Genomic DNA, 27,702 nt, shown 5'->3' on the forward strand with positions numbered 1-27,702 from the left:
GGTCCTATGTGGTTGCCACCTTGATTTCTATTCGTACCTTTCGTACCTCCCCAAATCGTCAGTTTTCCATTCTGGCGGCTGGCCAAGGCAAGAACCCCAAGCCGGAGCTCTCTTTCCACGAAGAGCGTCATCGTCACTGGAGGCGAGGCAAGTTCCTGGGCCAGGCCGGCACCTTTCCTCCTTCCTTCCTTGGCTTGAAACGGAAGAGCACAAGGGGTACCTCAAAGTGTTAGTGCATCTCATTACATAAGCTTTTGTACCTTACCTTACTACCTTATTACGTACCTTGCACAGCAAGTTGTTATCTCCTCCAGTTCTCGCATCCTCATAATCCTCTCCTCATAACCCTCAAAATAACCAAGTGCACACTCACATTGGCATAACCCCTGATGACTTCCATCTGCCCGCTTCCCGACAGTGGTCCATTATTACGAGCGGCCTGGAATCCCTCAGAATCGGGAATCTGGGGCCGTCAATCTGGCCAGCCCCAATGGAGCCACCCATATACGGAGTACTGTGTACGGAGTATGTACACCATGTTACGTATTGCTGCATTATTCGACGCCCGCCACCCGTGATCCGGGAAAGACACTGCGCTGCTATTTTTGTTCAATGGCATCTCTTTTTCGATGGATCTATTGGCGACTGCGCAATCCCAAAATGCAATCCCCATTCCATCCCCACGCCAGTCAGTCTACCAGCCCATGACTTTTCCACCTTGGAATTGCGCCTGGGACCTGGGACCTGCATCGGGATGATTCCGACAGATGCTCCCAAAGTCAATCTCCCCAGGACCCAGGAGGCTGTGGCTGACTGGGCCGTGACTGCCCCGGCCCTTAACAGGAACAAGTATCGTCTCCTGAGTTTCCGACTCCCGCCTCGGCTCAGATCACATCTCACCACCGGCCGGCCAGCTCCCATTCCACTCTAGCCGGATGCACGAGCACCACATGGTCTCTGGCGTAGGTCGAACCAGAGAGCCCAGCAGATCCCAACCAGCGTATCAACGGCTGGCCCGGAGCCTTTCATCCCACCTTTCTCACCCACTCAGCCCGACCCAGGCCTCCCAGTCCGCTCTCCTCCTGGCGATGCATGCACGTCTGGCAGATTCGCAGATGGTTTTCCCAGCAAGGTTTCGATGGCTGGCCCGATTCGGGGCGGTTGTGGCCGTTGGGTTGCCCGTTTGGATCAGGTGCTGGCTTGGGGGAACCATACCTACGTCAGGGGCCTCTGTAAGCGCGAATTGTGTCTCGCGGCTTACGGCTTACGGCGTGCAGTGGCCCTTCTTCCTCCTTCATCATGATAGGCCCGTCTTTAGAGCGACGAGACACCGCGCAACTGGATATTGGACAATGTCCCTCTCGACCGATTGTTAGGGCGGGGACAGGTGGCAGCCACAGCACACCCAGGTTCCAACACTCGCATACACAATATAATGCCCAAGTTCCTGGGTTTCTTTGACATGCATTTTGCGTCATCCAGAATCTCTCTGAATGTTGGTTTGTCTCAGTTGCGCCGCTTGCTGTCATTGTTCCAGTCTGGATTGACGAGTCACTCACTTCCTACTTACCATCCAGACGTCGCGCTGCTATGGCTTGTCTATTGATCAGCATATCAAATTTGACAATACAAGTGACGACCGATGGCTTGAATGCTTTGATAATGTTGATTGCAAATACCTATTCTTACGGTATAATGGCCTGCTTGATTGTTTCGGTGCTTTGTATTATGTGCCGTGTTGTGGTACAGCAGGACTGGTCTCTCCACACAAAAGCCGTCTGAAGTCTCTTTTGGATTCTCTAGCAACATCATCGAGATGTCATTAGTTGGAGTTGGTAAAGCTAGCTTCCAGCAAGTCGCTTGAGGCAATTACTAGCACCTGGTGACGTGGGATCAATCTCTTCGCTTCCTTTTGACCTTGACAATTTTGGCAAGGTGCGTTGGTGGCCACCAGCGGGAGGAGGACGTTTTGGCGAGCAAAAAGCTTACGTACTCCAACCGGCCCATCCAGGCCCCTTTAGCCCCCTTCTAACTGGAAACGTACCAGTGACCACCAAGCATCGTCCCTCCCGCACTCATTGTCCATTTCCCACCTGACTGCAACCGGAGAAGAGAACAAGCGGGGGCCATCTCTTAGCGACTCTGGGGAAACCTCCGCGACCGCAACACCCGACCCAACCACCGGCTACCGAATATCAAAGGCCGGTTCGTTGGACCTCCTCCGTACCTCCATCGGCGCATGTCCGTACATCCCTCCACTTGCCTCCCCTACCTACCACCGTCTGCATCGGTCTCAGGCGGCCGCGTGATCCAGAAGCCAACGTGCGGACGGCCGACTTGGACTAGAAAACTCCCCCAACGTCCTCCGATCCGGAACAGGCACCGGCACCGTCCCTTGACACATCACCGGCAGCCTACCTGTTGCCTACAGTTCTTTGACGATGGACGAGTCTTCACTAGTCAAGGTATCCTCAACCTTTAAATAAAAGGCAACTGTGAAAGAATGTCTAGCACCTGTACTAACAACAATCAACCACCCTAGGCGCATGACCACGCCAAAGCAGCCTCCAACGCCCAACACCAGTCCGAGACGACGGTAGCAATCAACGAACACGCCCTCGCCGCCGGCGAGTTCGCCAACGCAGCCCGCGCAACCTCGAGCATCGAGGCCCTGCGCACCCTCAAGCTCCTCGAAGAGCACCACCAGCGCCTCGCCGAACTCCTAAAGATACCCTACGACCGTCGCGCCGCCGCCGCCAGCCAGAACCCCTCCTCCGAGACCATCGACGAGAAGCAGGAATCGCAAGCCTCCGATGCCACGAGTGATGTTTCCTCACCCGATGATGGTCGCACCAAGTCCGGATCAGGCCAGCAGCCCACCGGCGCCGGCAGCCCAGTTGCTGCCGTCAAGGGAGTTCCGTCCCTGGCGGCGCAACAGCGCCGCTACCCAAGCCGGGAGATGACCTCGTCGATCGCGAGCAACCTCGCCTCGGCGCGAGGCATCCGCGGAAGCAGGAACCGGAGCCAGCCCATCCCGCCGAGCGTCACAAACGACCAGGCGCCAGGCAATATGGAAGTCCAAGCCCGCAGAGACGGATCGAGGACAAAGATGCAAAACGTCCTCGACCAGTCCGGCAAACCAGGCTGGATCCCGCCAACGGGCACCAACGACTCCCCACGAAGGGAATCCGAACCCAAAAAGGCGGAAGAAGTCGCCTCGCCGACCAGCGACGACGGATACTCCCGCTTCTACAGCACCTTTGGCAACATCATCAACCGCCTCTCCGCGCCCCTCGCCTTCGCAGGCCTACCCCTCATCACCGAAGAATCTTCTTTATCCTCCACCTCATCTTCCATCCCCGAACCCCACGCCGAGATGCCCCCAGAACCGGCCCCAGCAAAGCGCAACAGACTCAAACCCTCCCCAGCAGCCCCCGCCGAACCAGACCTCTCCAAGATCTACTCCCGCGCCACCCTCCGCGCAATCTCGGCAAACAACCCCAACGACTCCTTCTACGTCGTCCCGACGAGCGGGCACACAATGTCCTACGCCAACATCCTCAACTTTGCAGACAAGGAGAAGCGCCGCCTCGAGGCCTCACTCCACAGCGGCGTCGGCGTCGGCGGCGGCGGCAGCGGCGCAGGCGACAGCCTCATCGAAGACGACGAGGACGACTTTGTCGACGCGCGCGAGTCTCCGTCCGTGATGGCGCCAACCTCCCCCGGCGTCCGAAGACGCAACGCCAAACCCCGGACAGAACAGAACCTCAAAAACACAGTCGAGGAACTCTACCTCGAAAACAGAGGTCTCAAAGATATGCTTGACAAGCTCAGCAAACGGCTCCACGCCTTCGAGGCTACGGCGCAGAATTCGAGTCTGGCGCTGGCGGAGAGTATTCGTCTTCGACGGCCTGGGTCGCCTGCGACGGCGGGGGTGACTACTACTACCCCTTTCACAACCGGTGGTGGTGTTGGTGCTGGCGTCGGCATGTCGAGTACCGACGCCGTGTTAAAGGCGCGGAACAAGGAGCTCGAGGAACAGATGGCCATGGCAATGCAGCGCATGGAGGCGCTGGAGAAGGAGAACCGCACAATGGCGCGGACGCTGGAAAAGTATCGCGAAAAGTGGGAGAAGCTGAAAGCTGGTGCCAAGGCGAGGCGGCAGGCGCAAGAGGGGGCAGGGGAGAGTGCCGAGGCGGACGAGGCTGCTGCTGCTGCGAGTTGATACTGTAGTTGCCCCTCCTTGACGAAGAACATTTGACGCAGAGGACATGATGGAATGAAAATATGAACCCGAGGCTTGTTGTACCTCTTCCACAGAGGTATCTCTTCTCAAGCTATAAAAGTAAACACCTCACCTAGATTTAGACTCTCTCGAGGCGTGACATCAATCATCTGCTCTCCTCGTCCTCCGGACCAACGTAGTGGTCCCCGTTCCACCAAAAGCTCACGCTGAAACTCACACTCAGACTGCGGACGTAGTGCCACCACCCGATGGGAATATACAGCACCTCTCCCGGCCCCAGAACACAATCCCAGTACCGCAGGCCGCGAAACTCCTCGAGCTCCATGGGATCGCGGCCCTCCGTGTCCGGATCCCAGCCCTCCACGGCGCCGACGTCAAAGGCGCTGGTGTTGCTCATGTCCACCTTTTTTACTCCCTGGCCTCCCTTGCGCTTTCCATCTAGATCTTCATCACCTTCTCCTTCTTCCCTATCGTCGTCATTTTCCACGGCATCATAGTCGTCATCAAACCCCCTAGGACACAACGCCTCCGAATCCCGCGGCGCATATAACCGCACATACTTCTCCCCAACGACCTGACACAGCAGGTTATGATACCCATCCGTATGCAACGGCGTAATCGTCCCCGGCGGTCCAAACCACGCATTCACAAGCGGCACATCCAGCTCCGGCTTGTTTGCAGTCTTGTCGAAAGGGTGCGCCGGCGGCGAGGTAAAGCAGTGGTCCGGCGTGAGGATGTCGTTTAGCAGGTGCGGGAGCTGCGCGAAGAGTTCGTGTTGGGCGAGGTATGTCGTCCCCTTTTCCGGTCCTGGCTCTGGTCCTGTCCCTATCGTTGTGTGTGTTGATATTGTCGTCGTCGATGTAGTAGATGGTGAAGCAGACGTAACAACGCGCGCGACCAACTCCCGAAACGGAATCAACTCCTGCGTCCATCCCTCATCAACATAACTCCGCCCAACCTCCACCGGCACAAGTCTCCGCCCGCCGTGCGTCCTGGACATCAAGTACGCAGGCGAAGACCACAGTCTCGTGGAGAGCGCAGGCCACTCGTTCATCAGCGATGTAAGGACCAACGGCTCCGCCAAGTCCAGATCCTCGTCTGCCTTCTCCGGGTGATTCCGGCCGTCCAAGTACGCCTGGAAAGCCGACATGGACATACGATCCAAGACGCGAATAGGCTGCTCAACAGGCGGTGTGAACGGGCGCGAAGAAGGGAACTTCGCTGGGAAAGGTGAACCCAACGAAGACAATGATGTTGGCGGCGCGTCGTCCAGGTACCCAAGCAACCTCGAAATTGCCCTCCTCCCACGCTTCAATCCCGCCCCGCCAGCGAGGATGAGCGCTTGATCCAGCACGGCGACGAGCTCATCCAGCACTTTTCCCTCGTCCTCGTCTTCGTCCTTTTTCTCTTCGTCCCCTCCTTCCATCTTCCCACCCCGCTTCCTCCCCCCTCCCTCCCAATCCCGCCCCGCCCTCCTAGCATAATACAAAAACACCACCGCCGAAAACTTGAGCAGACTCAGCTCCGTATACAACAACCTCCAACAAAACGGCAGGTCCGCGTAGACATAGTCATAAAACCGGCGGTAGGTCCGCTCAATCTCTGCGTCGAGGCGAGCAATCACAGGCTCCGAACTCTTCTCTTCCTCATCCGCCTCCGGTCCCGACGACGGTGGTGGTCGTGGTGGTCGTAATGTTGATGTTGACGTATAATCGTCCCCATCCAAACAACCCCCCGCCGACGCGCGCAACCCCAAAACCTCAAAAGCCAACCCCTCCACAACCCTCAAAATATCCTTTCCGACAGGTCTCAGCCCGCGCTCCGCATCGCTCTCAAGTCGCAGCTGCTGCTGCTCCGGTTGTGAAGAATCAGAGTACGAAAGCGGAGACCCGGCGCGGAGGTGGTCGACGACTTCGGAGTGAATTGATACCGCTGTTTCGCTGCACTCTGCGATGAGGGCGGGGTTATCAAGGATGGACATTTCGGCTCCCTCTTTTGGGGCCTTTTTCTTACGTTCCTTCTCTCTCCTTTTTTCCTCGCTTTGCCTTTTCTTGATTTGTGATATTAAAAAAGTCATGTGTGGAATCAGTTGGGTAAGTTGGATGGCAGGTGGATGGTAGTTGTTGAAGCTGAGTAGCCAATTGTCAAAGGCCCTCTAAGAAAAAAAGTTGGAGATGTTTGGCTGAGCGGGTCTCGTCTGATGATAGCAACTGCTTCCTGCATTTTAGCTCGGGAGCATGTCGGATGAACACCACTGGCTTCAAACGGTCGCCTTCCCAAAGTAAAAAAAACAAAGGAGCCTGGAAGGAGATTGATTATAGACCTTGACATTATGACGTCCAGATATAAACATAGGCCACCTCGTCGCATTTCCTCAGCATATCATTAAGACATTCCTTTCGCACCCTCTGCCTGTGTCATAATCGCGTTGAATTCGCTCTGTTGAAAGGGGTTCTATATACTCTAACATGTCCATACTCCTACAATCCCGTCCTGTCGTCCCTCAACTAGGTAGCCGTCCTTGACACGTACACGCTCTACAACAGCCGGCGTCTTGCCCTCTTCGGCCTCGGAAATGCCCGCGCCGCAGTCCCATTGCCGGCCTTCCACCTTATCGTACACCTTCACCACGTCCTCGCCTGCTGCGCTGACGATTCTCCGCTCATCAAACATCATGCTCGTGATGGCGTTGTCGTACGCGTAGGCGTCATATATAGACCCTGTACGGAGATCCCAGATCTGTTGATGGTTAGCGATGCTCTCTGACTTAGAAAAAGGCCAAACTCACTCTAATGCTCCTGTCCATGCTACCAGTCACGAGGTGAACATCATCGAATTGCAAGCAGGTCACCGGTCCTGTGTGTCCCACTAGGCTTCGGTGAACCTGTCCGCTTCGCAAATCCCACAATCGAACCATGCCATCGGCAGTACCGCACGCAAGAGCAGTCTCGAAGACTTGCAGCGCACCGATGAAATCGGCCTGCTGTGCGGGTGCCCGATTCGTCTGCCTCCAGGAGCTTTCACTGCCGAGAGATGCAGAAGCCTGCGCTGCCGCCCACATAACGTCCAGAGTCTGGACGCATCGGCCCTTTTCGAGATCCCATTGTCGCAACGTCTTGTCTGCCGAGCCGGACACGAGCGTGTCGTTTCTGAAGTGGAGCGCCGTGATTTCGTCGACATGAGATTGCAGGGTGTAAAGGTGGCAGTCTCTCATGCTTCCTTCAGGAGGCTCGACCGGTCCATCGTCGGGGTTCTCAAATGCGATGCCGTCTTCATCTTCGTCCCTTCCGTACTGGCTTCCGTGGGGATCATAGTGTGCCTTGCTCAAGTCCCAAAGTCGAATCGTAGCGTCCATGCCGCCGGTTGCGAGGAAGTTGTCGTCCACTTGCAACGTGCGAACTGAGGCCGTGTGTCCATCCAGCAAACCGATGCATCGTCCAGCATTAAGATCCCAGACCCTGATCGAGTCGTCCATGGCCGAAGTCACCATTGTTCCGAAGGGTGAGTCAAAGTCGAGAGCCGTAATCGTGTCCTGGTGCGCGCGAATTTCCCTGATAGCCGTGCCAGCCTCGAAATGCTCATGCAAGATTGGCATTGATTTCCGGCGGACCACCCTCTTCTTTGCCTTTGATGCCGGCGTACCAGCCGTCGTTGGGAGCTTCTCGTACACCGATTGTGACATGAAACCAGAGTCGTCCTCACCAGCCAGATCTTCCTCAGTCTTCGTGGGTGTGTTTATCGCAATCGACTCGGCTTCGTCTGCAAGCTCTTGGGCGTCTTCTAACCGTGTCTCAACATCCATGACTGAGTTTCGTTAGTACCAGACGAGCCACTTAAGAGCATACATGATTGTGCAACTCACGGTCATGTTCCAGCAATGTTTCCTCCTGCTCCAAGTTGGCCAGTCTGTCCAGGATGATCCGGCGCATACCGTGCAGATTGGCAATCTTGTTGTCAATGTCACGAATCTCACTACTTGCCATGTTCTTGCGAACACCCAGCATCTCTAACTCGTGCATCATCGAGGCCTTGTCTTTCTTCAGATTATGCAGCGCCTGCGGTGTACCGGCAGTGTTTTCCGTATCCTCCAAAAGCTTCCTGCCCCTCGATACCCGCCGTCGGTGCTTCCTACCTTCTTCCGTCAGGTCCGGAAAGCTTGCTTTGAAGCCCTGGAAGAGAGAGTAGGAATTGTCGCTCTCGGGAATGTTCGCTAACAGTTCGTCGGGCAAATACGTCAGAGCGCGATGCTGGATCTCCGTCGTGGACAACTTGGACCGGACCATGTCTGTCGGTGTCGTTTTGGCCATGGAGAACATGCTCCGTTGGATAGTTGGCCGCCGAAGCTGCTTGTGGACCTCGGCCAGGGCGCCATGGTAGTGGTGATGATTATTGTTCCCTTGCTCGGACAGAGGACCCATCAAATGGCTCGCTGTGGACGTGACCTTGCGCCCGAATGCTTCTATACCGCGAGTCTACCAATGCGGCACTTTGGTCAGTCATCATATCACGACGAACAAGTGGTCACGCGAGTGGCAAAGGTCGACTCACAGACAGGACGGATTGGTCGTCTCCGGCGGCCGCATCGTCGTGGAAGCCATACTGGTCGTGATCCGAGGCGGCCATGCGTACGTGTGTGCTCCCGTCCGATGCGCGCGACAGTGAGTGGCACAAAGGGGGAGGAGGCAAGGAAGAGGACACGAGTCGGGAAAGGAGAAAAGGTGGTGATTTCGTAGCTGGGCGTTGTGGGAACAGCTCGGTCCGGATTGTGCTTCTTTTTGACGGGGTCGAGTTTTGTCGTCTCGGTCGAGAATCAGATACGTATCCACACTCCAAGCACTGATCCCGGCAAGAACCCGGTTGGGGACGCCTCCTGTCTGGATGACGCGCTAAACACCCGAGAAGCTCCCTGCACGGGGCACACGGGCAACACGGGACACCTGGGCACGCTAACGCCCCGGTGTGGCCTACTTCATAGGGAGTACGAGGCTGCAAGATTTGGGGGGCCAATTCTATTGCAAAAAGGTGGCAGGGGTCAGTGATTGGTGCCCGCTTAAGCCACTCGATCCCTTGGGGGCAGCGACCTGCAGATGCAGTGCACGGGGGGTCCGGAGATGGGCAGCCTCGCGCTTGTGCTGCGTTGGGACGAGGTTTTTTTTTTCTTTCTTTTTTTCCTCCTCCCCAGGGTACCCGCCGCCCGGGAACTGGGCTTGCTAGGCTTGTCCCTTTTCGCTGGGAGCGTCATCGGCCTCGGTTGTCACCCGCCCGCACCCAGCCAAATCCTCACCACCGTCAAGCTTTTTACCCTTTATGACTCGACCATAAGCAGTCCGAATGCGTTACCCGCCCCAACCCGTCGTCCCAACTCCCATTGCGCACCAGCACAACATCCAGGGACTGGTCTATCAATATCCAACCGGCTTTCAATCAATTGACGACGAAATGGACTCCCTCATTGACCTATCGGACCCCTCCAAGGCGTTGGATTTGTCCCGCATTCGCTACCAGTTGATGTCGGTTCCCCCTCCAACCTCCAACGCTGTTTGTTGACCCCCTTTTCGTTGGTCACATCTAACGCCAACTACCAAAACAGTCGTCTCGAAGATACCATCACTTTTCACCTTATCGAGCGGGCTCAGTTCGCCCGCAACAAAACGATTTATGTCCCCGGCGCGCTCAACATACCAAACAGTGAACTGAGCTTCATGGACTGGTACCTGTGCGAACAGGAGAAGCTGCAGTCCATCATCCGCCGCTACGACTCTCCCGACGAGTACCCCTTCTTCCCCGAAGCCGTCCAGAAGCAGATCCTCAAACCCCTGCACTACCCGCGCATCCTGCATCCCAACGACGTCAACGTCAATAACCAGATCAAGGACTTTTACGTGGATAAGTTCCTCCCCGCACTCTGCCCCGATTTCGGCCGCGAGGATCGCGGCGAGTCCCAGGAGAACTACGGCTCCTCGGCCACCTGCGACATTGCCTGCCTCCAGGCCCTCTCCCGCAGGATACACTTTGGCAAGTTTGTCGCCGAGTCCAAGTTCCAGTCCGATCCGGAAAAGTACACAAAGCTCATCAAGGCCGAGGACCGCGAGGGCATCGCCGAGGCCATCACCAACGCCGCCGTCGAGAAGAAGGTCCTCGAGCGGCTCAGGCTCAAGGTGCTGACCTACGGCACCGACCCTTCCATCGGAGCGGGCCCGGAGAACCAGGCCAAGATCGATGCCGATGCCGTGGTGGCCATGTACAAAGACTTTGTGATACCCCTGACCAAGGACGTCGAGGTCGAGTACCTCATGCAAAGATTAGAGCCTGTAGAATAGACTACAAAATGAAAGAACATTTGCTCAAAATCATGTTTCTTCTTTTTTCTTTCCTGGTTTCCCCTTTCTATTGAGATGCACTCAGGTACTGCTCTACTGCCTGCACTGTACCCTCCCACTTGCTAGCCTCAATCAAGATTAGGTGGCCGTGCGACTTGACGCCCATCTCCTGGAACGCACGTTTGCTGTCCGCCACCGCCTTCTCCTCATTCGTGAACTGGAAGGAGCCGTGTGCCACGGCGTGCTTCACAAACACTTCGTCCTCGGGGTGGAAGTGCCACAGCGCCGTGTCCGCCTTGGCCTTCTTCCCCTTCCTCTCCGTCTCGGTGAGCGTCGACTCAATCTCCTGGTACGTCTTGGACAGGATCAGGTAGTGCGTGAACTCGTAGGGCTCCTTGTCCTCGACCGCGGCCTCGATCTCGTCGACGAGCATGCGGTACATGGGCGGCGCGATCTCCGAGGGCATGTTGATGAGCCTCTCGGTCAGCACCAGGCCCACCTGCGTGCCGCTGTCGTTGAGGACGCGCGGGACGGCGGCGGCGAGGGCCGGGTTCGTCTGCGACTTGTCCACTATGTACTTTGCCAGCTCCGCCATGGCGGGCTTCTGGCTGTGCTCTTGGACGTTGAGCGCCGTCATGAGCGCGTAGGCGTCGTTCTCCTTGCCGTCGACCTTGACTGTCGAGCCGATGGTCGGCTGGGACAGGATGAGGTCGGCGAGGCCTGAGATGTCGAAGAGCGTGGAGTCGACGTCGAGCAGCTGGCGCAGGAGCGTCTTGGTGCCCTGGAAGTCGACCTCGGGGTCAAAGTTGAACCACTCAAAGTCGACATTGACGACATCAAAGTCCTTGTAGGCTGAGTGAGTAGGCTGGTCTCTGGTGAGGGAAGAAAAATGAGTCGTCTCTCACCTCATCGTCGGAGCTCTCGTCGGCCATCTGGACATCTTCCGCAGGCTTGGCCTCGTCTCTCTCTCTCTTCTTTCCCATCTTGAAATATTGTGCTGTAATGCAGGGATACGATGACTGAGTGGCGGGTTTGTTGCGAAGAAGCTTGGATTGTATGGGTTATTCGCAAGGCTTTTGACTATGAGATTGTCACTGTACGCAGGCACACAGGTACCTTGGATGGCGACCGCATCGGTGAGGATGAAATTTTTGGTGGGGGGTGCCCCTCACTAGACTTATTTGGGACCAGCCGGCAAGACGGCCCCGTTCTTATCGATAACGGCGCCGCCGCTGTTCGGGTTCCCGGAGTGGGTCTCCGCTTTGTTGTCAAGTCTTGGAACTCCTTCTGCTCGAGTCGTCGTTGGCAAACGTCTCGCATACCTCAAGCATGTATAGGGCCATTGCTGGCATTGCCTTATTGACGCATTTCAATCTTTGCGCGAATGGAACGGTTTTGCGAAATGACCAGGAATGCAGAGACTCTCGGGTTCAAATCCTATGCACTTTGGACAATAGAAGATTTACAGGAAGCAATCGAGCCAGCCCAGACATGGTAATGATTGTACTTTGCCCCTTGCCCTCCGATATCTTTGTGCCGAAGCGTAAGTATGGTTAAAATCTCACATGACCTGTTTCTCAGACTTGATAATCCTTCATTTTCATCCCATCACGAACAGTCGAATTTATCTTGAACACATACTTTCCGGAGCGATGCGGACATAAGACATCCTGCGATGCTTCGATAACGTCTTATTAATCTGCTCCGTATTCCTATCCATAATCTTTTTTTTGGTTTTGCTGCCATCTGTGAACCGTGTCCTCAGCCTCCGATGAAGGCCTACGACACGTCTCACTCTGGCGAAATGGAGAATGTTCTCATGGGTAATTGTACCTGAGGATCCCAAAATAATTCGATGACTTAACGACCTTCTTAGACGTGGCTTGGTCTATTCACCATCGTCATCTTTTCAGCCTTGTTCAACCTTCTGGCCTGCTGAAATGAGGCACTCTCGCAGGAAGAAACAAGCGCGTGTGAAAGGCACTTCGCGTAAGAAGGTGAGACTTTTCTTCGCAGTTGCGTAGCATTCAACGGCTCTGGTGTCTAACGAGGGTCTATTCAAAAACAGAGGCTCATGCTTCATCGCCGAGTGCTCGTCAGCACGATGCTCACGATAATGACGCCTCTGCCTCCGATACAGCCGACTCAGACTATGCCAGTAACCTGGATCTTATTCAGGTGAACCTCAAACGCTTTCCCGCTCGTATGGGCTGCCTCATCGAACACCTGCCACACATGGATCCTCCACCAGACGTCGTCGCCATCCAAGATCCTCCACCAGAATTCGGTTGGAAATCATGCCCAGGCTACAATATTGAGTATCTCCCGGCAAGGGAGCCTCTGGAGAAAGACAATCCGAAAACGACAGAAAATCCAGTTTTAGTCCAGCTCGTTGGCTTTCATGTTATCCAGTCGATTGATCCAAGCGAGTGGAGGATTGACTGGCGGGAACACGAGAACAAGCACTTTAGCTCGGTAGCTTCTTTGTTTCTCAATCCCCCCATGCGGTGAGATAACGATTTACAACGTCTACAACAACAAGCAATCCACTTCCATGTCGGAGCTTTTGACCGACGCGGACCAACCCGTCACCGGCGAAAATTCCATATTACTTGGCCACTTCAACCCCCACCACCCGGGCTGGGGTGGAGATGGGGTTGCGCAAGTTGAGAAGGACGCCGAAATTCTCCACTAGGCAAAAGCTATGGCAGGCATGCGAAACTTGTTACCACCTGGTCTGAGGACTTATTCACCATCGGCTACCGACTCTGGCGATTTTTCAACCACCATTGACTTGGCATTTGCCTGTCGGAGCTTGAGTCTCGGACTCACTCAACCCGAGCGCTGTCGGTACCTGGATTCGAATCAGATCATCGTCCCTCCATATCAGAGTCTCAGTTGAGCCCAACCGAGACAAGGAGCCACGCTTCAACTGGGAGAGAGCAAACGAGGAGAGATACTGCGAAGAAGTCGAGAAGCAATTGCGTACGATCGGCTTCCCAGATATCCGAACTCTGGATGCGGTTCATGATTACGCCAAAGCACTTGTTGTAGCCATCTACCAAACTGTGCGCCGCATAACCATAATTTCACAGACTCATGACATTGACTTTTGCCAGCCATTCGTGTTCGACAAGGAGTCTGACTACCATTCACAAGGGGACGACGTGGCCGGTGGAGGTTCAGATCTCTCAACAACAGCCACCACCATCTCGGTTGTCTTTCGATCGTGTGAGGCTGGTGCCCTGTTGTGAGTTGAAAGAATCATTCATTTGCTCTTTCATATCAATCTAACATACAATTTGATAATGCACAAGGCATGCCTGAATGTGGAAGTCAAGCGGTTGAGCGTTGTTTATGGTGTAGTTGTGAGTTGTGAGTTGTTTAGGGATCAGGGATCAGCAACGTCACTGTTTGACAGGTATGATCAGTGTTCAGGACGATGGCATGGTGCCTTTTGCTGACTAGCGCCTGGTAGATCCGAGTTTTAATACTCCCATCTTCTTCAACCTTGCCGGTGCCAGACGGGATAGTTGGAAACCATCGTCAGTAGGTTGACTTCAAGCTTCTGAGCGTCATTTGACTAACTCCTATCAAGGTCTACCAAGGTCGACGAAAAGCTAGGTTACAGTTTCTGGATACTGCTGTGGACAAGCAGAAAGGGGTACTTCATCAGGGTTCCGAAGAATACAGGGTTGCTCAAACACCCTTTTAAGGGCGGGCACTTTCACTTTTGTACCAGTCAGGGTACTGCCGAGCGAAGGAGTGGTTTAATTCGGTGTTGCCATTTTCCCCCGACGTACTCGTTAGGTTACGAATAAAAATTCTAACTGGGTGCTAAAAGTGATGGGGCTTCGGATGCCTCTATCTTTGCTTCCATGCTTAATGTGTTTGATTTTTGACCAGTTTGACGCGCTGCAAAGAGCCACCATCCATCAGCAGATATCTCAGGGAAGAGGGTTGCGTCCAGAGTCTAGAGAGGTGACTGCCTTTGCATGCCTGTCTGCCTTAGGTGCTCTAGTGCGTAAGCTTTAGGCAGGTACCTTCTGTGAAAGTTAATTTAGTGGGTTGCACCGACACACAGACGCCCTGAACGCGCTGACTTCATCATGGTGCAAGGCACTCCAGTCCGCATATATGAGGCCCGTCCCATCCCCAAGTCCTTGGGGTATGGTGTCTTCCTCATCCTCCACACTTGCTCACCTCAGTGTCAAGGCCAAGCCAGTTAACGAGGCTGTTCCCATCAATCCGACAATTTCGCCAGTGGGACTCTGACCAAGACTTGAGGAAACAGCTGACGAGATCACTATTGCATCATACTCTGGTCTAACGACATTCGAAGCAATGGCTGCCGCCTTCTTCAACTTCCTCTGCCTCCCACGAGAGCTACGAGATATTATCTATAAGCGTTACTTGGCAGTCGAAGGGGGATATGTTTGCGACTTGCAGGCTTTCATTGACGGCAAGGGGGAGGAGACCATGGCGGCCCCATCGACCTCAATCTCACATACGCGTACAGGGAAACGGCCCAAGAAACGGACGGCATGGCCTTGCGCGTCAATCAGATTACATTCAGCACCATTACCTCAGAAGGCTTGCGGATACTTGCCTCCCGCTTCTGATCTCTTATAGCCCGTGCTGATCAGAAACAAAATGCGATCTTTCGTACCGCGGGGTACTGCATCTCGGATGAGGCGTACGATGACTAAAGGGTAGATACCCGCAGTTCATTCCAGCCCTCGATCGCCTCCGAGCCGAGCAAGGCCAAATTCGACACAGTCCCGCGTCACGGGACGTTGGGCGAAGCGCCTGCCGCTGGCTCGGTCTCATCAATGATTCTACTAGTTCTAAGATTTCTCAGGTAATTTATACAATTTTTTGATAGAGTTAGGTGGAAGATATTACAGTCCTCCTCGTTTTCCAAGTGCTACTGTGCGCTCTGCGTCCGAGCAGCCTGTGAGATATTCTTCAGGGCACAGATCCTTTCGGACTGTACAAGAATTGATGCTCATACTGATCGTTAAGATGCAAGTCTTCTATGTGTACAAGTGGGATCATCTCCACACTGGAGATCGCCTTGCAGGCCTCCCTTCTTCAGCTCAAACCATGACCATCTTCATCTCACCATCTACTCTCAGAAAATCCCGCCCCGAAAGAGGAACAACAAGAAGTCACACCGGGCGATCATGGAATTCCCCCTTTACCAACACAAGACCACTACAATCCCTCGACTCTCTTCCCCCGGGCCCCCTCCTCATTCTCGCCATCATCGTTAACCCCTCCCACGCCGGCCTCCTCCGGAGGACCGGTCCTCTTCGTCACCGCCAACACGGTAGGTAAAACAAAGACCAGCGCCCCCATGCTCAACCCCCAATTCATCGTAAGCTGCGCCATGGCACTCGTGCGCTGGGCATTGATCCGCCACGCCATGGCCCCGCCCGCCGCCTGAAAGGCCTTATACGCGCCGACCAGGACCGCCGCCCGGCCCGTCGAGTTGGACTGCGCGCTTACGAGCTAGTAGCAGTACGACTACCACAGCGAGTCGTAGGCCCTGTACAACACGTACAACACCATTGGTCCAGCGGCTGTGGCGCCGCCGCCGTCGCCGTCCCGCGCAAAGTCGATGTCCTGCGCGTGGCCTTGGGCCCGCCGCGCGTCCTGCCACCGCTGGAACCGGTACCCACCGCCCCAGATGACCATGCCCGTGACGAAGAGGACGGCCCAGCCGAGGCGGGCGCGCGCTGGACGATCAAGGGCAGGCAGTTCGAGGAGGAGGCCGATGAGGAGGCCGCCAAGCATTTGGGCTAGCCAGTAGAGGGCGCCGTTGAGGAAGCGTATGCACATGGTAACGTTGATGTCGCATCACTCTACGGAAGCTTGGCTTCCCCAACACCATTCCTACCTACAACAGTTCCCCGCTAGCGTGACAGTTGATCTCCCTCGCTCTGTTTATTACCAAAAACGACATGATAACAAGAAGGGTGAGGCTACGGGGAAGCCGGACGAAAGAAGATAAGCTGAGGACCCTTCCGCCTTCTTTTCCGCATTATCCAGATTTTGTTCTCTATCGGGTAAGAAGGATTCGAATATCTTCCCACAATCATACTGAGGGGGGCACAGGAGTCGGACAGCAGTGTGGTCTATGTGGGACATGACGCTTGGGGTCGAGGACCTGAGGTCAAATTCGTGAAACGTGATTCGTTCACCAACCCCAAAGAGGAGATTTAAGGAAACTGGGTCTGCCCCAGCTTTTCTTGTTCAATCCGGCGCCACCCGCCGGCGCGATCCTCATCAACAAGGATGCTCCTTGGGGCTCCGCTCCGGCCCTCTTTCTTCTGGCGCCGCCGTATGTCTGCGCACTCGTGGCCGTGCCGATGTCTCCGATGGAACGTAACATTTGTTTGATCTCGAAGGTAAGCAAATGGCTCTGACGCATACCGGTCCGAGGCGGGATCTCGCGATGATCGGAGGTGACATTGCATCGTTTCAATGACTGATGAACAGACTGGACTGACGTTTGGTTGAAGTGCTGGTAAGTGAGAACTCTATCTTGCTTCGTAGTCGCTTCAATTCACACAGAATGATACTCTTGAATATGTATGTTAAAGCTCACACAAGTGTCTAAATCGAAGTACTGCTGCTTGGAACCACTGTTACCAATAACGATGCACTCTACGAACACGCCGCAGCAGAGGTTTACATTGACATGCGACTATATGGAGTACACAACTCACGTTCCATGAATGCTGGCGGGACGGGAAAAAACAACTTATACTATGAGGGCGAAAACCACAAAATCATGTCTCATCTCAAGATCCTAAATGTACTCAATAGATCGGACGATATTTGCTGGAAACGTTACTTTTAAAAGATCGAATAGACATCTCGGGCAGGCTCAGACACGATCTCCCTTCAAGAGGCAGAAAAAAAAAGAAGGGTACAAAGCAACACTAATGAGGTAGTGAACTAGGTTCATGACTCTTGTTTTTCCCCGTGGGGAACATCAACGTCAACCTCAACGTCGCATTTGGAAAGGTCCCCCCACATTTTCTTGGAGGTTGTCGTTCAGAGCCGAGCCGCAAGTCAATCGCGCAGATCTAGTTGTAACCTACCTAGCGTCCGTTGAGACTGAGGTGGAAAAGAGGTTGGTCTCACGCCGGGTCCGGAACCCTCGGGCCCGGGCACCCCCACCAAAAGATCAGAGTGCTAGCTCCGTGGGGGTGAGTCTTCATTTGACGTCAAGTCACGGCGCCCAAGGCACCCAAGGTAGCTGAATAAGCGGCCAGGTGAGACGTCGAGCAACGGCGAAGAATCTGGAGTTGTTCAGACCATATGCATTCTAGACCGGAATCGCGCTTTCTTTGTAGCATTTAGATAGTTCCCTACATTCGTCTTCGGGGTATCTCTCACTAAGACGATTCTTGCCGTTTCGCTTTTCCCTTCGCATGCTGCAGCAGAGAGAAATCGACGCCTACCTTGCGTGTCGCGACTTCGTCATGCCGCATACTTTTACGAATATTTACGCATACGCATCGTCAGAACAGTAACAAACCCACTTTCACTCCCCGCATACATTCGAATCTATCAAGCAAGACATGAAAGGCTAACTGACACATGAAAAAGCCTCGGCCATCGTTACACGGGGTATACCCTAAACGCACCGCTCCAGGAGAACGATTCGAGTAGACAGTGTAGTGTGAGCATAAGTCCATGTGCATGTTTACTGGAGAGAAGTGAGTGGAAAGTAAGACCCTAAGACTTGCAGACGGCGGATAAACCTCTCATCCCAGACACAGAAATCGACAGGCGGGCCGACGGCAATCTCCAGCCGGTCGGGATTGCGTCGCTTCTTCCGCGTCGCCGCTTATTGGTGGGCAATCTGTATCCTCCTGGGGTAGTTACGGCAAGCGACCCTATTCGCTGATAAGCAACACAATCTCGTCCATCTTGCCGTCGTTCGAGACATCCTGGAGCGGAGGAAATAAGTTGCGCTCTTGCAGAAGCGAAATGCTTTCCGGGTTATCAAGGGACGATATCTGTCGTCCAGTCTATATCCCCATGATGATGATTGAGATTTAGTTTCGGGCGACTAGAGAAGCCGATGCGCCAATGACCACATTACTGGTTCGGGCAATGGGACGTTGGATTCCATGGTCCGAAATGGGGGGTTCGAGGACCAGGGGGAGGGTTCCCCCTTGCGCCTATAAATGTGGGGAGATCGCAACGGGGTCCTTTGCCAACTGTGAGCCTCAGACTTCCGTCCCTAATCACACAAAGACGTGGAGGTTCCGTACAATGATTCTATTCAACATCCAAGTTCTCGAGCTGGAACAAAGAACATGCTTTGCGAATAGCTTCCAGAAACCGACTGAACAAAAACAATGAAGAACCTCCACAGCGTAGTAAATAAAACAACATCCTCCATATTAATACCAATAGTCCTTGATCCCAATTGACCAAGTATCTTAACCCGTAAAGAACAAGTGCCCCCCCAAAGAAAACCCTGTCATGTGTCAAGGCTCCCGAACACCAATGTCCTGCGGCCACACAATTGACTCTCCCCAAAAGACTGCGAAAAAGGCGCGCGCTGCCAGCAGCAGCAGCCCCAGTCCGCCTCCCTCGAAGACAGCTGCGCCGCTTGCCACCGCCCCGCTTGCTACGCTCAGAACCGCACGCGGTATGAGGCCGAGCACGCCGTGCTGATGGATGAGCACATGCGGGCCGACGCCGCGGGTAACGAGGACGGGATGCGGCGCCTCCGGCGCGCCATGCTGGATCACACGCGGCTGTTGCGCCAGCTTAATTTTGCGGTGAGTTTGGTGAGGGAGGAGCCGTCAGGTGGCCTGCTTGTGAATGATATGGTGAGAATTACTGGTGATGGTGGTGGATGAGATGATCTTGGAGGGGCCGCTCTGGGGCCAGGAATCATGGAAAGGTTGAATGCAATTGCAAATGGGGGGTATAGATACAAAACTTCAAGATGCCTCCTAAATGGCCCCTTTCTTAAGCCTCAGTGCGAGCTGAAAAACCAAGTATTGCCCTCCCATAAACGACACGACCTCTAAGCAAACATCCTTTTGATCACCAAGGTGGTGAATACTTTGGTAACGCCCCAAGCCGCACATCGCTCGGGCCCATGAATTGCGCAACATCCCATGCCGAAGGCATATACGGCATCTGATTCGGAGAATCTTGTCGCGTCTGCTGACTAGCGTTTCCCTTCTGCGCTTGCACTTCCTTCTTCGCCTGCGTAAATTCCTTGACCCTCGTCGTACCCAGCTTGCCGGCCCTTCTCTTGTCTGTGGGACAACGAAGCAGAGGAACCTGTATGACGGCGGAGAAAATGTCCCTGATTTTCTGTTCCGGTTGGTTGTGTCGCTTCGCCACCTCCTGGAATGGAAACATGTTTAGGCAGGTGTCTGCGATGTCGACAATGATGTGTTTGGTCGTCGGTTGCGTGTCGGGAACTCTATTTGCCTGAGGTTTCAAGGTAATAGCTACCGCTGGTTGGGCTGGTTGGGCGGGTGGCTGTTGCGTGACGTACGCCTGTGTTTGAGGGACCGGCGAAGTAGGTCCGAGATGGAACATGTGTCCCGTCGGTTGTGGGGCAGGAATTCCAGCACCGAGATGTGGTTGTTGCGGGTGGACGGCAAAGTGACCAGCTGGTCCGGCCATCAGAGATTGTTGTAGCAGCGGGTTGTACATGGCTCCAGCCATCGCGTTGTGGTACGGGTTGAGGCCCAGGAGGTTTGTCCAAGGCTGCTGCATAGACGACGGCGGAAGGGGAGTCTGACTCGTAGTAGCTGCATTTGTGCCGTTTGGCAAGCCTGAGTTGACCGCCATGCTGGCAGCCTGTTGCCTCAACCTCGCCTCCACACACTGACGGCAGGGCCCCTTTGCTCCAGACGTAGGGCGATCTGCACAGGCCCCGGCCTGGTTATCCGACGTACCATGCGTGGTGTTGTGAGTATCAGAAGTGAACGGGTTTGGTGTATCGGTGTTTTGGTGAGTATGGGTATGGAAGGAGAAGGGGAAGGGGGGTTCGTTAATCTTGGAACTATGAACGTCTACCTGCTGATCCAAGAGATCGCGAATAGCATTCTTCGATTCCGCTTCGGTACCAGGATGGTTCAGTGTTGGCACAGGTTCAGCTGCTTGACGAAGCATGGTTTTGCCATCTGCCCCTGATGCGGGCATAGAGTTGATCTTGCCCAGGTCAGTGATACCAGCTAGCGCGGGAGCTGCGGGAGCTGTGGGAGCCTTGGTTGTCTCCTTCGCAGTCTCAGCGTGGTTCTCGGTCTCTGGTTGAATCTGATTCGGCATACCTTGTTCTCCTGACACTTGCGCTTGATACACATGAGGCGAGGTCATGGTTGACGGCATGCTTGACGAGACCGGTGCGGGAATATCAGCCACGGCTTCGTTGGTTCCGCTCATACAACCAGGTGCAGACTCGTGACTCTTGTCAATTCCAAGCATTGAAGGCGAAACATGTTCTGGGAGTGATTTGGGTGACACTGGTGGCGAGCATTGCGGTCCAGTATACGGTGCAGTCCAGAATGACTCTGAATGGCAGGCCCTCTCCGGCGTCGGCATGGAGCATCCTCTCATCGGGTCCACGTCCGGCAAACGGGCCGTGGGTGAGTGATCGACCATGCCCGTGCTTCCCCGTCTCTCGGGCTGAGAAATGGGCTTGGCGGGCTCGGATGGCTGATGGTTGATGGGGGTGGGTCGCCCCGCCGGCGCCGGTGAGTCTGCGGTGGTATGTGGCATGACCGGCTGATAGCCATCGATTCTTCTCTTCTTGACGGGATTGGAAGATACGAATTGAACGTCGTCATCATCTCGTTTCGCTGGTATCACAGGTTGTGGGTATGGTGCAAGGGCTGTGGAATAGACTGGGGGAAACATGCCAAGATAGTGGTGGGAGCTTTCCATATCGATGAGGAGAGACAGTGACGGAGAGGAAAAGAGGGAGAGACGGGTGTCTTGCTGATGCGGGAGCGGGAGCGGATGCAACATCGATGAGATGGAGGAACGCCGCTAACTGATAAGAAACGGCCAAGCATCCATATTTGAACCCTGTGCCAACCAACAACAGCTATGCTGGGTACCGTACATATTGGAATGACGGGGAAAGCTGAGCACACCCAGTAACAGTGAGCCATGAACAGCAAAGAGGGAAGCCAAGAGAAGAGCGTTGGCATGTTGCACTGTTTGCCTTTGAGCCGTTCCCTTTGGTACGGTGGGATTCCAGCCTGGTGTACCTGGCAGAAAGAAGAGGAAAATCACAAAGTTTTGCAAACTGTGACAAGCACCTTGATGCTACTTTTCTCGGGTCCAGGATGCAGATTGCCACTTGGCAGGGAAGGCGGCATGAGGTGCCCAAGTGAATACCTTGCCTTCAAGGAGGTGTGCAGAGTTGCCAGTGTTCCTATCAATGCCGCCCATCACTGCTGAAAGAGACGATAGGTCCTTTTGGTTTCCTGTAGAGTTGCAAGCTCAGACAATGAAAGTAACCGAAAGGGCTCTGATCTGAGGCACTTGCTCCCTTGTGCAGCGATGGACTCATCTAGTGTCTTCATGGCCTTATCAGCGCAGGGATCAGTGGCGCTGACTGTGGTGCTCTGCACATGACGCAGCACCATTGGGCGAGGCCTACCAGTTGCTGGAAATTGCTTCATTGCAGATTCAATCTAAACAGAGTATTTTATCGCTATGAGAAGTGCTCATTCAGTTCAAGAAATGGTGTTGATGGAGGAGAGTAGCACACAGAGGTACCCAGCAATTCATGAGACTGAGCACCATAGCTTCGAGCTGCCCTGTTATGATTGGTCCTAGATGGGAACAGTCAGCATGTGGCTTGACTGCCGCCTCAGCCTCTTATCGTGCTAAGCTCCTGCCCATCTGTGAACCACGCCTTCCCCACATCGCGGGGCAGCCTCAAGGCAGCTTCACCACTACAGATACCTTACCTTCCATACCTGAGCAACGCACTACCCATCTCCAACTGTACCTGCAGCTGCAACAGCAAACACCACCGACGTCAACCCAAACACTAGTCGACAGCTCCCTGCTCCAGATCTTTGTCCCTTCACTTTTTCACATGGTCTCAACAGTCGAATAATAATTCCCAAATTCTGTGGCGACGGCCAGAGAATCGTCAGCCATGGCCTCTTCCGACGTGAACCCGCTCATTTCGAACCAGAAGTCCTCGGAGCTTCAGGCAATCCTTCATCCTTTGGTACTCCTCACCATATCCGACTACATCACCCGTCATACGCTGCGGTCGCAGCAAGGTCCCATTGTTGGCGCTCTTCTGGGCCAGCAGAATGGTCGCGAGATCACCGTCGAACATGCGTTTGATTGTCACACGATACCGGCACCAGAGGTAGAAGGAGGCTACCTCCTGGACTCGGGGCGCTTCGGTGCGAGATTGGAGCAGAGTAAGCTCAGCATGTTTCCCGTTCATTGCACCCTCAGCGGACTAATTCCCCCCAAGTGAAGACAGTTCACAAGGACCGAAGCCTGGACTTGGTTGGCTGGTACACTCTCCTGGCAGTCACCGGCCCGACACCCACCATCCTCCCGATCCACAACCAGCTTCTCTCCGAATTCAACGAGTCGGCCCTCCTCCTAGGCTTCCATCCTGAGGAAGTCTTTACTCATTCCGTGGGCGGCAAGCTGCCCATGACCATATACGAATCCAACTATGAGGTCGACGATCCGAGAGCTGCCGAGGCAGAGGGCGAGGACAAGAAGATGGACGACGGGGAATCAAAGCTCAAGCTACGCTTCCGCGAGCTGCCCTATACGGTCGAGACGGGCGAGGCTGAGATGATCAGCATGGACCATGTTGCGCGCGGTGCCGGCAACGCGACCGCCGTCGAGGCCCCCAAGGAGGCTGTCAAGCCCAAGGTCCAGCGCGTTGACCTCGGTACTAAGCGCCGCGTCGTTGTTACTGATAGCTCAGATGGTGATAACGCAGAGGCTCAGCTGTCCCCAGAAGAGGAAGAGATGGTCGCCGCTCTGACGGCCAAGGCGAACGCCGTCAAGATGCTTCAGGGCCGCATCCGCCTCATCACAACTTACCTCGAACGCTTGCCGGCCGAACCCCTTACTGGGGCTGAACAGCCCGATGCCGTATCTGCCACCACAGATGCGCAAACGACACCATCTCACACTATCCTCCGCCAAATCCAGGCCCTCGTGAACCGGCTAGACCTCCTCGTTCCCTCTGATGCGGAGGGCTTCGAGAAGGAGGTGCTCTGTGAGGAGAACGAGGTCGCCATTACGTCACGTCTCAACGAACTCATGCAGAGTATCAGTGGCATGCGCGACTTGGGCAAGAAGTTTAGCATCGCCGAGTCTGCACGTAGCAGGAATCGCGGTAATCCGACGGCGTCTGACTTCCCCAACTACGGTCCTTCTGGCTTCAATCTTCCCGGCGCGGGAGACATTATGATGTAGAGGGCATCTTACTTTATGGTGCCTGGGCAGCGAAGCAAAGAGTCTTTTTTTTGGCGACGGTTGCGCGCATCATCAGCCTATCTGGGATTCATGGGGAGGCGTTTCAGGGGATAATGTAGACATGACCACACGTGCGAGGGGCACAAATAACCCCGAAAAATACAAACACCTTAAGTCCAGATACACCGTTGCCACCGAGCTATAGCTCCATGGATGATTTCTCATGAGGTTCTTCTTGTGATCGAGTTACCACCAGCTGTTTCTCAGATTATGGTGGATACCTTGAGGTACGTTCAACCACAGCCCCCGCATCGGCACCTGCCTCGCTCCCTCCCAACTTCACGTCCCTCAGGTCTTTCCGCGCGTCTATGTCGGCGGGTTCAGGTCAAGCTATATGCGAGGTGGTCAATTTAAGTCATGAATAAAAAAGCAAACCTGGAATATTCTTATGAAGTCAGAGTCTTGGTCCGGGTTGACTGATCATTTGTCCCCCCCCTTTTCCCCCTTTCCTCCTTTGTTTTTCATAGTTTCAACGACATCCATTTCAAAAAAGGGGTTAGGTTGAGTGAGGTTCAAGAACTTTCAACTTGGTCACATCGACTCCCCTCCTACTGCCTCCCCGGCCACGTTCCTCTTGTTCCTAGGAGAAAGAACAGAATTGGCACAAATACCGTACATACTTCAAATTATTTCTTTCCAGGAAGAAGAAAATCATAGTCTTGCGGGATTTAGGGGATGACGAATGTGACAGACGTGATCTTGGGCACTAGTCATATGATTCATCTTCTTTTTAAATCAACCTGCAGACTACCTATGCTCTCTTTTCTCTTTTGTTTTTGTGTCCTGAGAAACCCTGGGAAAGGAAATGTATCCAGCGACCCTCACTCTCATCTCGCCCCCTAGCCTCCGTCGCCAGCCCAATCAACCTTGTCGATTTCTTCTCACTCTCTAAGTAGGTATCAACTTCGTCATCATAGCCACTTTGCCAAACTTTCCAACGCTTGCTTTCCAAACCAAAAGAAGAGAAAAAGAAAGAGAATCTAAGGTAGTGTCTATAGTCAAAAACCGCACACTTGTAAAAATTAGGAAACCCGCACCCCCGAAAGAGAACCGCAAATCCTAGCTATCTAATGCATGAAGGGGTCAACTCAAGCCTCAATAACAACCTTGAGCACAAGCTTCCCCTCATCGTCAAACGTTCGACTCGCGAGCTCAAACGCCTTTGACGCGTTCTGCAGCCCCTTGAACCGGTGCGTAACCATATCGTCCAGAGGCGGGAGCCCGCCGTTGCCCTTGGCGCAAAGCAACCGGACGCCCGTCGGGTAGGTGTTTGCGTACCGGAAGATGCCCAGGATATCAATCTCCCGGAGGTGCGCGACGGACAGAGGTAGAGTCTGCACGGGCGTGCCCATGCCGACCATGATCACCTTACCGCCGGGCCGCGTCGCATATAGGCTGGTGTGCATGCAGACTTCTTTGCCGGTGCACTCAAAGGTGACGTCGACGCCGTCATCTTCGGCGTCGGAGTCGAGTTCGTCGGGGACCTTTGTCAGGGCCAGGATCTCTGCGGCGAGGGATTTGGCGCCGTCGAATTTGCTCTGTACGCTTTGGACGGAGAATATGCTTGCGGGGGTCATGACGCCCGGGTCCGCTGGCGTCGAGGTGCCCGAGTTGGTGTTGACGACGTGGCCGTGGGTAGCGAAGCCCTTTTCGACGGCGTAGTTTACGCGGCCGGCGTCAACGTCGGTGATTGTGACCTCAGAACACCCAGCTTGCCGCGCCATAGCGGCCGTCAGGAGCCCGACGGTGCCTGCGCCGATAACCAAGGCCGTCGAGCCTGGCTCCGGCGCGGCCCTGTTGACGGCGTGGATGGCGACGGAGAGGGGCTCGAGGAGGGCGGCGGCCTCGTAGGAGACGTGGTCGGGGATCTTGTGGCACCACGCCGCCGGGTGGTTGATTCGTTCTTGGAGGGTTCCCTGATAATGGGGCACGCTCTTGGCGCTGGACCGGAACTTCATCTTCTTGCAGAGGTTGTATCTGCCTTTGCGGCAGATGGTGCACTGTCCGCAGGGAACGCCGACCTCGAGAGCGACGCGGTCACCTAGTTTGAAGCCCGTGACCTGGGGTCCAATGGAGACGACCTCTCCCGAGGACTCGTGGCCCAAGGAGAGGGGGTGACATGCGCAGAGGTCGCCGTTGGCGAACTTCTTGTAGTAGCTGACATCAGACCCGCAGATGCCGGTCCGCTTGATGGCAATCTGCAGCTCCCCCGCGCCCGGCTCTTCAATGCTTCTCGTTTCCTAAGAGTACGAGTGTCGTTAGAATTAACATCGACAAGGCGGGGCGGCTTTGACACATCCAAGTGTAGGGACTCAAGGATGCAACACGATCAACGTGGGGGAGCTTGTGTGACGAGCCCACATTCTCCACGCACAATCCATGACCATGAACCCAAGAAAGTTGTACTTACCAATCGCAAGTCCCGAGGACCATACAAGACTGACGCAGTGACCGAACAAGACTTTGACTTGTAGACGGGTAGGTGCATTGGTGCCATCTCACCCGTTGCAACTGGGGCCATGATGAAAGCTGGATGACGCCGGCGGCGTGGGGTGAAGCGTGGGATGATGGGTTAGGGTGTCAAAGGGGGCTTGGCCTAACTTCCTAATAGGGAGGACTCGACGAGTGGGATTGGCCCAAGTGCCGGATGAGGGGTGCCGACAACACAAACGATGCTGAAAACACGAGGGCGAGGGTCTTGGGAATGAGGGACGGGAGGGGACCGGCGCGGGGTGTCTCGAGGAATGATAGGTTCGCTTTGGTATTTGGAGTTTGGGGGTTAACGGGGGCCACGAGAGGATAGACAGGGTTATCTCGTGGGATGAAGATGTACGAAATCCAGGCTAACACGATTCCTTGTGCGAAGATGGAGGTGAGGTGGGCAAGTATATTATCACTTGACAGAACAAAATGATAACCGGAAGAGCAGGAGACTTGAGATAAAGGGAATTTTAAGGAAACTTTGGCGCGAGGGGCCGTTGCTCCCCCCACCCCTTAAATAGGCTTGCGTGCTTGCCCGGCCCCGGACACTCTCAACGTCCTGATGAATGATGCTCATGGTGGTGTCAATCGGTGATAAACCAAAGTTGCAAGGGGCTATCTTGGGTGAATGGGGAGACGGATGGACAACGGGCCATGAGTATACCTATCGATGGCGACCATGATGGGGAGAGTTGGCCAAGTTCGCCCAACCAAACATCGACCAGTTATCGGAGCCAAGCTAAGAGCTTCGTACATGTAATCTCGGGAAATCGTATGCAAGAGACATCTAGCGACGGAACCACCTCAGCGTTCGGCAGCAGCACAAACCTTGGCCGGTATCGTACTGGCTTGCGAGGCGAAGAGATGAAAGGGATGCGGATAGGGATAGGGGATACCGGGCGGTAGTGGACATGGTTTGGCAAGGAACGAGGCACGTCGGGCCAGGAGGTGTCCGCATTTGGGCAGCAGCTGTACGCACTGGGCGTGAAATCGTCGTGGCATTGGTTGACGATGCTGGACTGATGGAAAGCGGGAGGGCGGATGGAAGTAACTTTTCGCCTTTTACGGTGACTAGGCAGGGCCCTGTTGAGCCACTTCCGAAACTTTCCAAGCATGGCACAGATG

The 27,702-nt window shown here is 54.6% G+C and overlaps 11 protein-coding genes across 11 annotated transcripts; 5 read left to right on the plus strand and 6 right to left on the minus strand.

Annotated features, from left to right (window-relative positions):
• The first annotated feature begins 1,966 nt into the window (after positions 1–1,966).
• On the plus strand, positions 1,967–4,384 carry BDP55DRAFT_583758 (uncharacterized protein). The gene is made up of 2 exons (XM_060570852.1): positions 1,967–2,465; positions 2,543–4,384. The coding sequence occupies exons 1-2, from the start codon at positions 2,442–2,444 to the stop codon at positions 4,223–4,225; spliced, it is 1,707 nt and encodes a 568-aa protein (XP_060428691.1). The 5' UTR covers positions 1,967–2,441; the 3' UTR covers positions 4,226–4,384.
• BDP55DRAFT_665952 (uncharacterized protein) lies at positions 4,385–5,663 on the minus strand. The gene has a single exon (XM_060575067.1). The coding sequence runs from the start codon at positions 5,400–5,402 to the stop codon at positions 4,392–4,394; it is 1,011 nt and encodes a 336-aa protein (XP_060428692.1). The 5' UTR covers positions 5,403–5,663; the 3' UTR covers positions 4,385–4,391.
• Positions 5,664–6,709: 1,046 nt separating this feature from the next.
• On the minus strand, positions 6,710–8,869 carry BDP55DRAFT_553652 (mitochondrial division protein 1; the record flags this gene model as incomplete). The annotated part of the gene is made up of 4 exons (XM_060569311.1): positions 6,710–6,985; positions 7,035–8,050; positions 8,109–8,718; positions 8,795–8,869. The coding sequence occupies 4 exons, from the start codon at positions 8,867–8,869 to the stop codon at positions 6,710–6,712; spliced, it is 1,977 nt and encodes a 658-aa protein (XP_060428693.1).
• A 524-nt stretch (positions 8,870–9,393) lies between these two features.
• Positions 9,394–10,586, plus strand: BDP55DRAFT_665958 (chorismate mutase). Its single transcript, XM_060575068.1, has 2 exons — positions 9,394–9,756; positions 9,837–10,586. The coding sequence occupies exons 1-2, from the start codon at positions 9,578–9,580 to the stop codon at positions 10,564–10,566; spliced, it is 909 nt and encodes a 302-aa protein (XP_060428694.1). The 5' UTR covers positions 9,394–9,577; the 3' UTR covers positions 10,567–10,586.
• Positions 10,587–11,856, minus strand: BDP55DRAFT_665959 (p21-C-terminal region-binding protein-domain-containing protein). The gene is made up of 2 exons (XM_060575069.1): positions 11,472–11,856; positions 10,587–11,410 (listed from the first exon to the last, which is right to left on the minus strand). The coding sequence occupies exons 1-2, from the start codon at positions 11,547–11,549 to the stop codon at positions 10,634–10,636; spliced, it is 855 nt and encodes a 284-aa protein (XP_060428695.1). The 5' UTR covers positions 11,550–11,856; the 3' UTR covers positions 10,587–10,633.
• Positions 11,857–12,057: 201 nt separating this feature from the next.
• BDP55DRAFT_632763 (uncharacterized protein) lies at positions 12,058–14,281 on the plus strand (the record flags this gene model as incomplete). Its single annotated transcript, XM_060572465.1, is given in 9 exon segments — positions 12,058–12,109; positions 12,332–12,389; positions 12,443–12,563; positions 12,583–13,073; positions 13,436–13,634; positions 13,662–13,816; positions 13,962–13,987; positions 14,045–14,115; positions 14,165–14,281. The coding sequence occupies 9 exon segments, from the start codon at positions 12,058–12,060 to the stop codon at positions 14,279–14,281; spliced, it is 1,290 nt and encodes a 429-aa protein (XP_060428696.1).
• Positions 14,282–14,750: 469 nt separating this feature from the next.
• BDP55DRAFT_665965 (uncharacterized protein) lies at positions 14,751–15,580 on the plus strand. Its single transcript, XM_060575070.1, has one exon. The coding sequence runs from the start codon at positions 14,911–14,913 to the stop codon at positions 15,196–15,198; it is 288 nt and encodes a 95-aa protein (XP_060428697.1). The 5' UTR covers positions 14,751–14,910; the 3' UTR covers positions 15,199–15,580.
• Positions 15,574–16,410, minus strand: BDP55DRAFT_716137 (uncharacterized protein; the record flags this gene model as incomplete). Its single annotated transcript, XM_060578331.1, has 2 exons — positions 15,574–16,072; positions 16,133–16,410. 2 exons carry the CDS (start codon positions 16,408–16,410, stop codon positions 15,784–15,786), a joined length of 567 nt encoding a protein of 188 aa, XP_060428698.1. The 3' UTR covers positions 15,574–15,783.
• A 3,081-nt stretch (positions 16,411–19,491) lies between these two features.
• On the minus strand, positions 19,492–21,504 carry BDP55DRAFT_704664 (uncharacterized protein; the record flags this gene model as incomplete). Its single annotated transcript, XM_060578013.1, has 2 exons — positions 19,492–20,867; positions 21,009–21,504. 2 exons carry the CDS (start codon positions 21,502–21,504, stop codon positions 19,648–19,650), a joined length of 1,716 nt encoding a protein of 571 aa, XP_060428699.1. The 3' UTR covers positions 19,492–19,647.
• A 934-nt stretch (positions 21,505–22,438) lies between these two features.
• Positions 22,439–24,216, plus strand: BDP55DRAFT_611658 (uncharacterized protein). Its single transcript, XM_060571190.1, has 2 exons — positions 22,439–23,012; positions 23,069–24,216. Exons 1-2 carry the CDS (start codon positions 22,736–22,738, stop codon positions 24,034–24,036), a joined length of 1,245 nt encoding a protein of 414 aa, XP_060428700.1. The 5' UTR covers positions 22,439–22,735; the 3' UTR covers positions 24,037–24,216.
• Positions 24,217–25,184: 968 nt separating this feature from the next.
• BDP55DRAFT_553787 (alcohol dehydrogenase GroES-like domain-containing protein) lies at positions 25,185–26,617 on the minus strand (the record flags this gene model as incomplete). The annotated part of the gene is made up of 2 exons (XM_060569324.1): positions 25,185–26,336; positions 26,507–26,617. The coding sequence occupies 2 exons, from the start codon at positions 26,615–26,617 to the stop codon at positions 25,185–25,187; spliced, it is 1,263 nt and encodes a 420-aa protein (XP_060428701.1).
• Positions 26,618–27,702: the final 1,085 nt, after the last annotated feature.

Source organism: Colletotrichum godetiae, assembly GCF_030913485.1.
Source record: "Colletotrichum godetiae strain CBS 193.32 chromosome Unknown BDP55scaffold_24, whole genome shotgun sequence".
Classification (NCBI taxonomy): Eukaryota; Fungi; Ascomycota; class Sordariomycetes; order Glomerellales; family Glomerellaceae; genus Colletotrichum; species Colletotrichum godetiae.

What these genes read in the sequence shown, in the direction of transcription:
- BDP55DRAFT_665965 (XM_060575070.1), top strand. Translation starts at nt 14,911, where the DNA reads ATGGCTGCCGCCTTCTTCAACTTCCTCTGCCTCCCACGAGAGCTACGA.
- BDP55DRAFT_665958 (XM_060575068.1), top strand. Translation starts at nt 9,578, where the DNA reads ATGCGTTACCCGCCCCAACCCGTCGTCCCAACTCCCATTGCGCACCAG. An exon ending in CGCATTCGCTACCAGTTGAT is followed by an intron (nt 9,757 to 9,836) that starts GTCGGTTCCCCC and finishes CTACCAAAACAG; the next exon opens with TCGTCTCGAAGATACCATCA.
- BDP55DRAFT_583758 (XM_060570852.1), top strand. Translation starts at nt 2,442, where the DNA reads ATGGACGAGTCTTCACTAGTCAAG. An exon ending in ACGAGTCTTCACTAGTCAAG is followed by an intron (nt 2,466 to 2,542) that starts GTATCCTCAACC and finishes CAACCACCCTAG; the next exon opens with GCGCATGACCACGCCAAAGC.
- BDP55DRAFT_665952 (XM_060575067.1), bottom strand. Translation starts at nt 5,402, where the DNA reads ATGTCCATGTCGGCTTTCCAGGCGTACTTGGACGGCCGGAATCACCCG.
- BDP55DRAFT_611658 (XM_060571190.1), top strand. Translation starts at nt 22,736, where the DNA reads ATGGCCTCTTCCGACGTGAACCCGCTCATTTCGAACCAGAAGTCCTCG. An exon ending in CGGTGCGAGATTGGAGCAGA is followed by an intron (nt 23,013 to 23,068) that starts GTAAGCTCAGCA and finishes ATTCCCCCCAAG; the next exon opens with TGAAGACAGTTCACAAGGAC.
- BDP55DRAFT_665959 (XM_060575069.1), bottom strand. Translation starts at nt 11,549, where the DNA reads ATGGGAAAGAAGAGAGAGAGAGACGAGGCCAAGCCTGCGGAAGATGTC. An exon ending in ACGAGAGCTCCGACGATGAG is followed by an intron (nt 11,411 to 11,471) that starts GTGAGAGACGAC and finishes TCAGCCTACAAG; the next exon opens with GACTTTGATGTCGTCAATGT.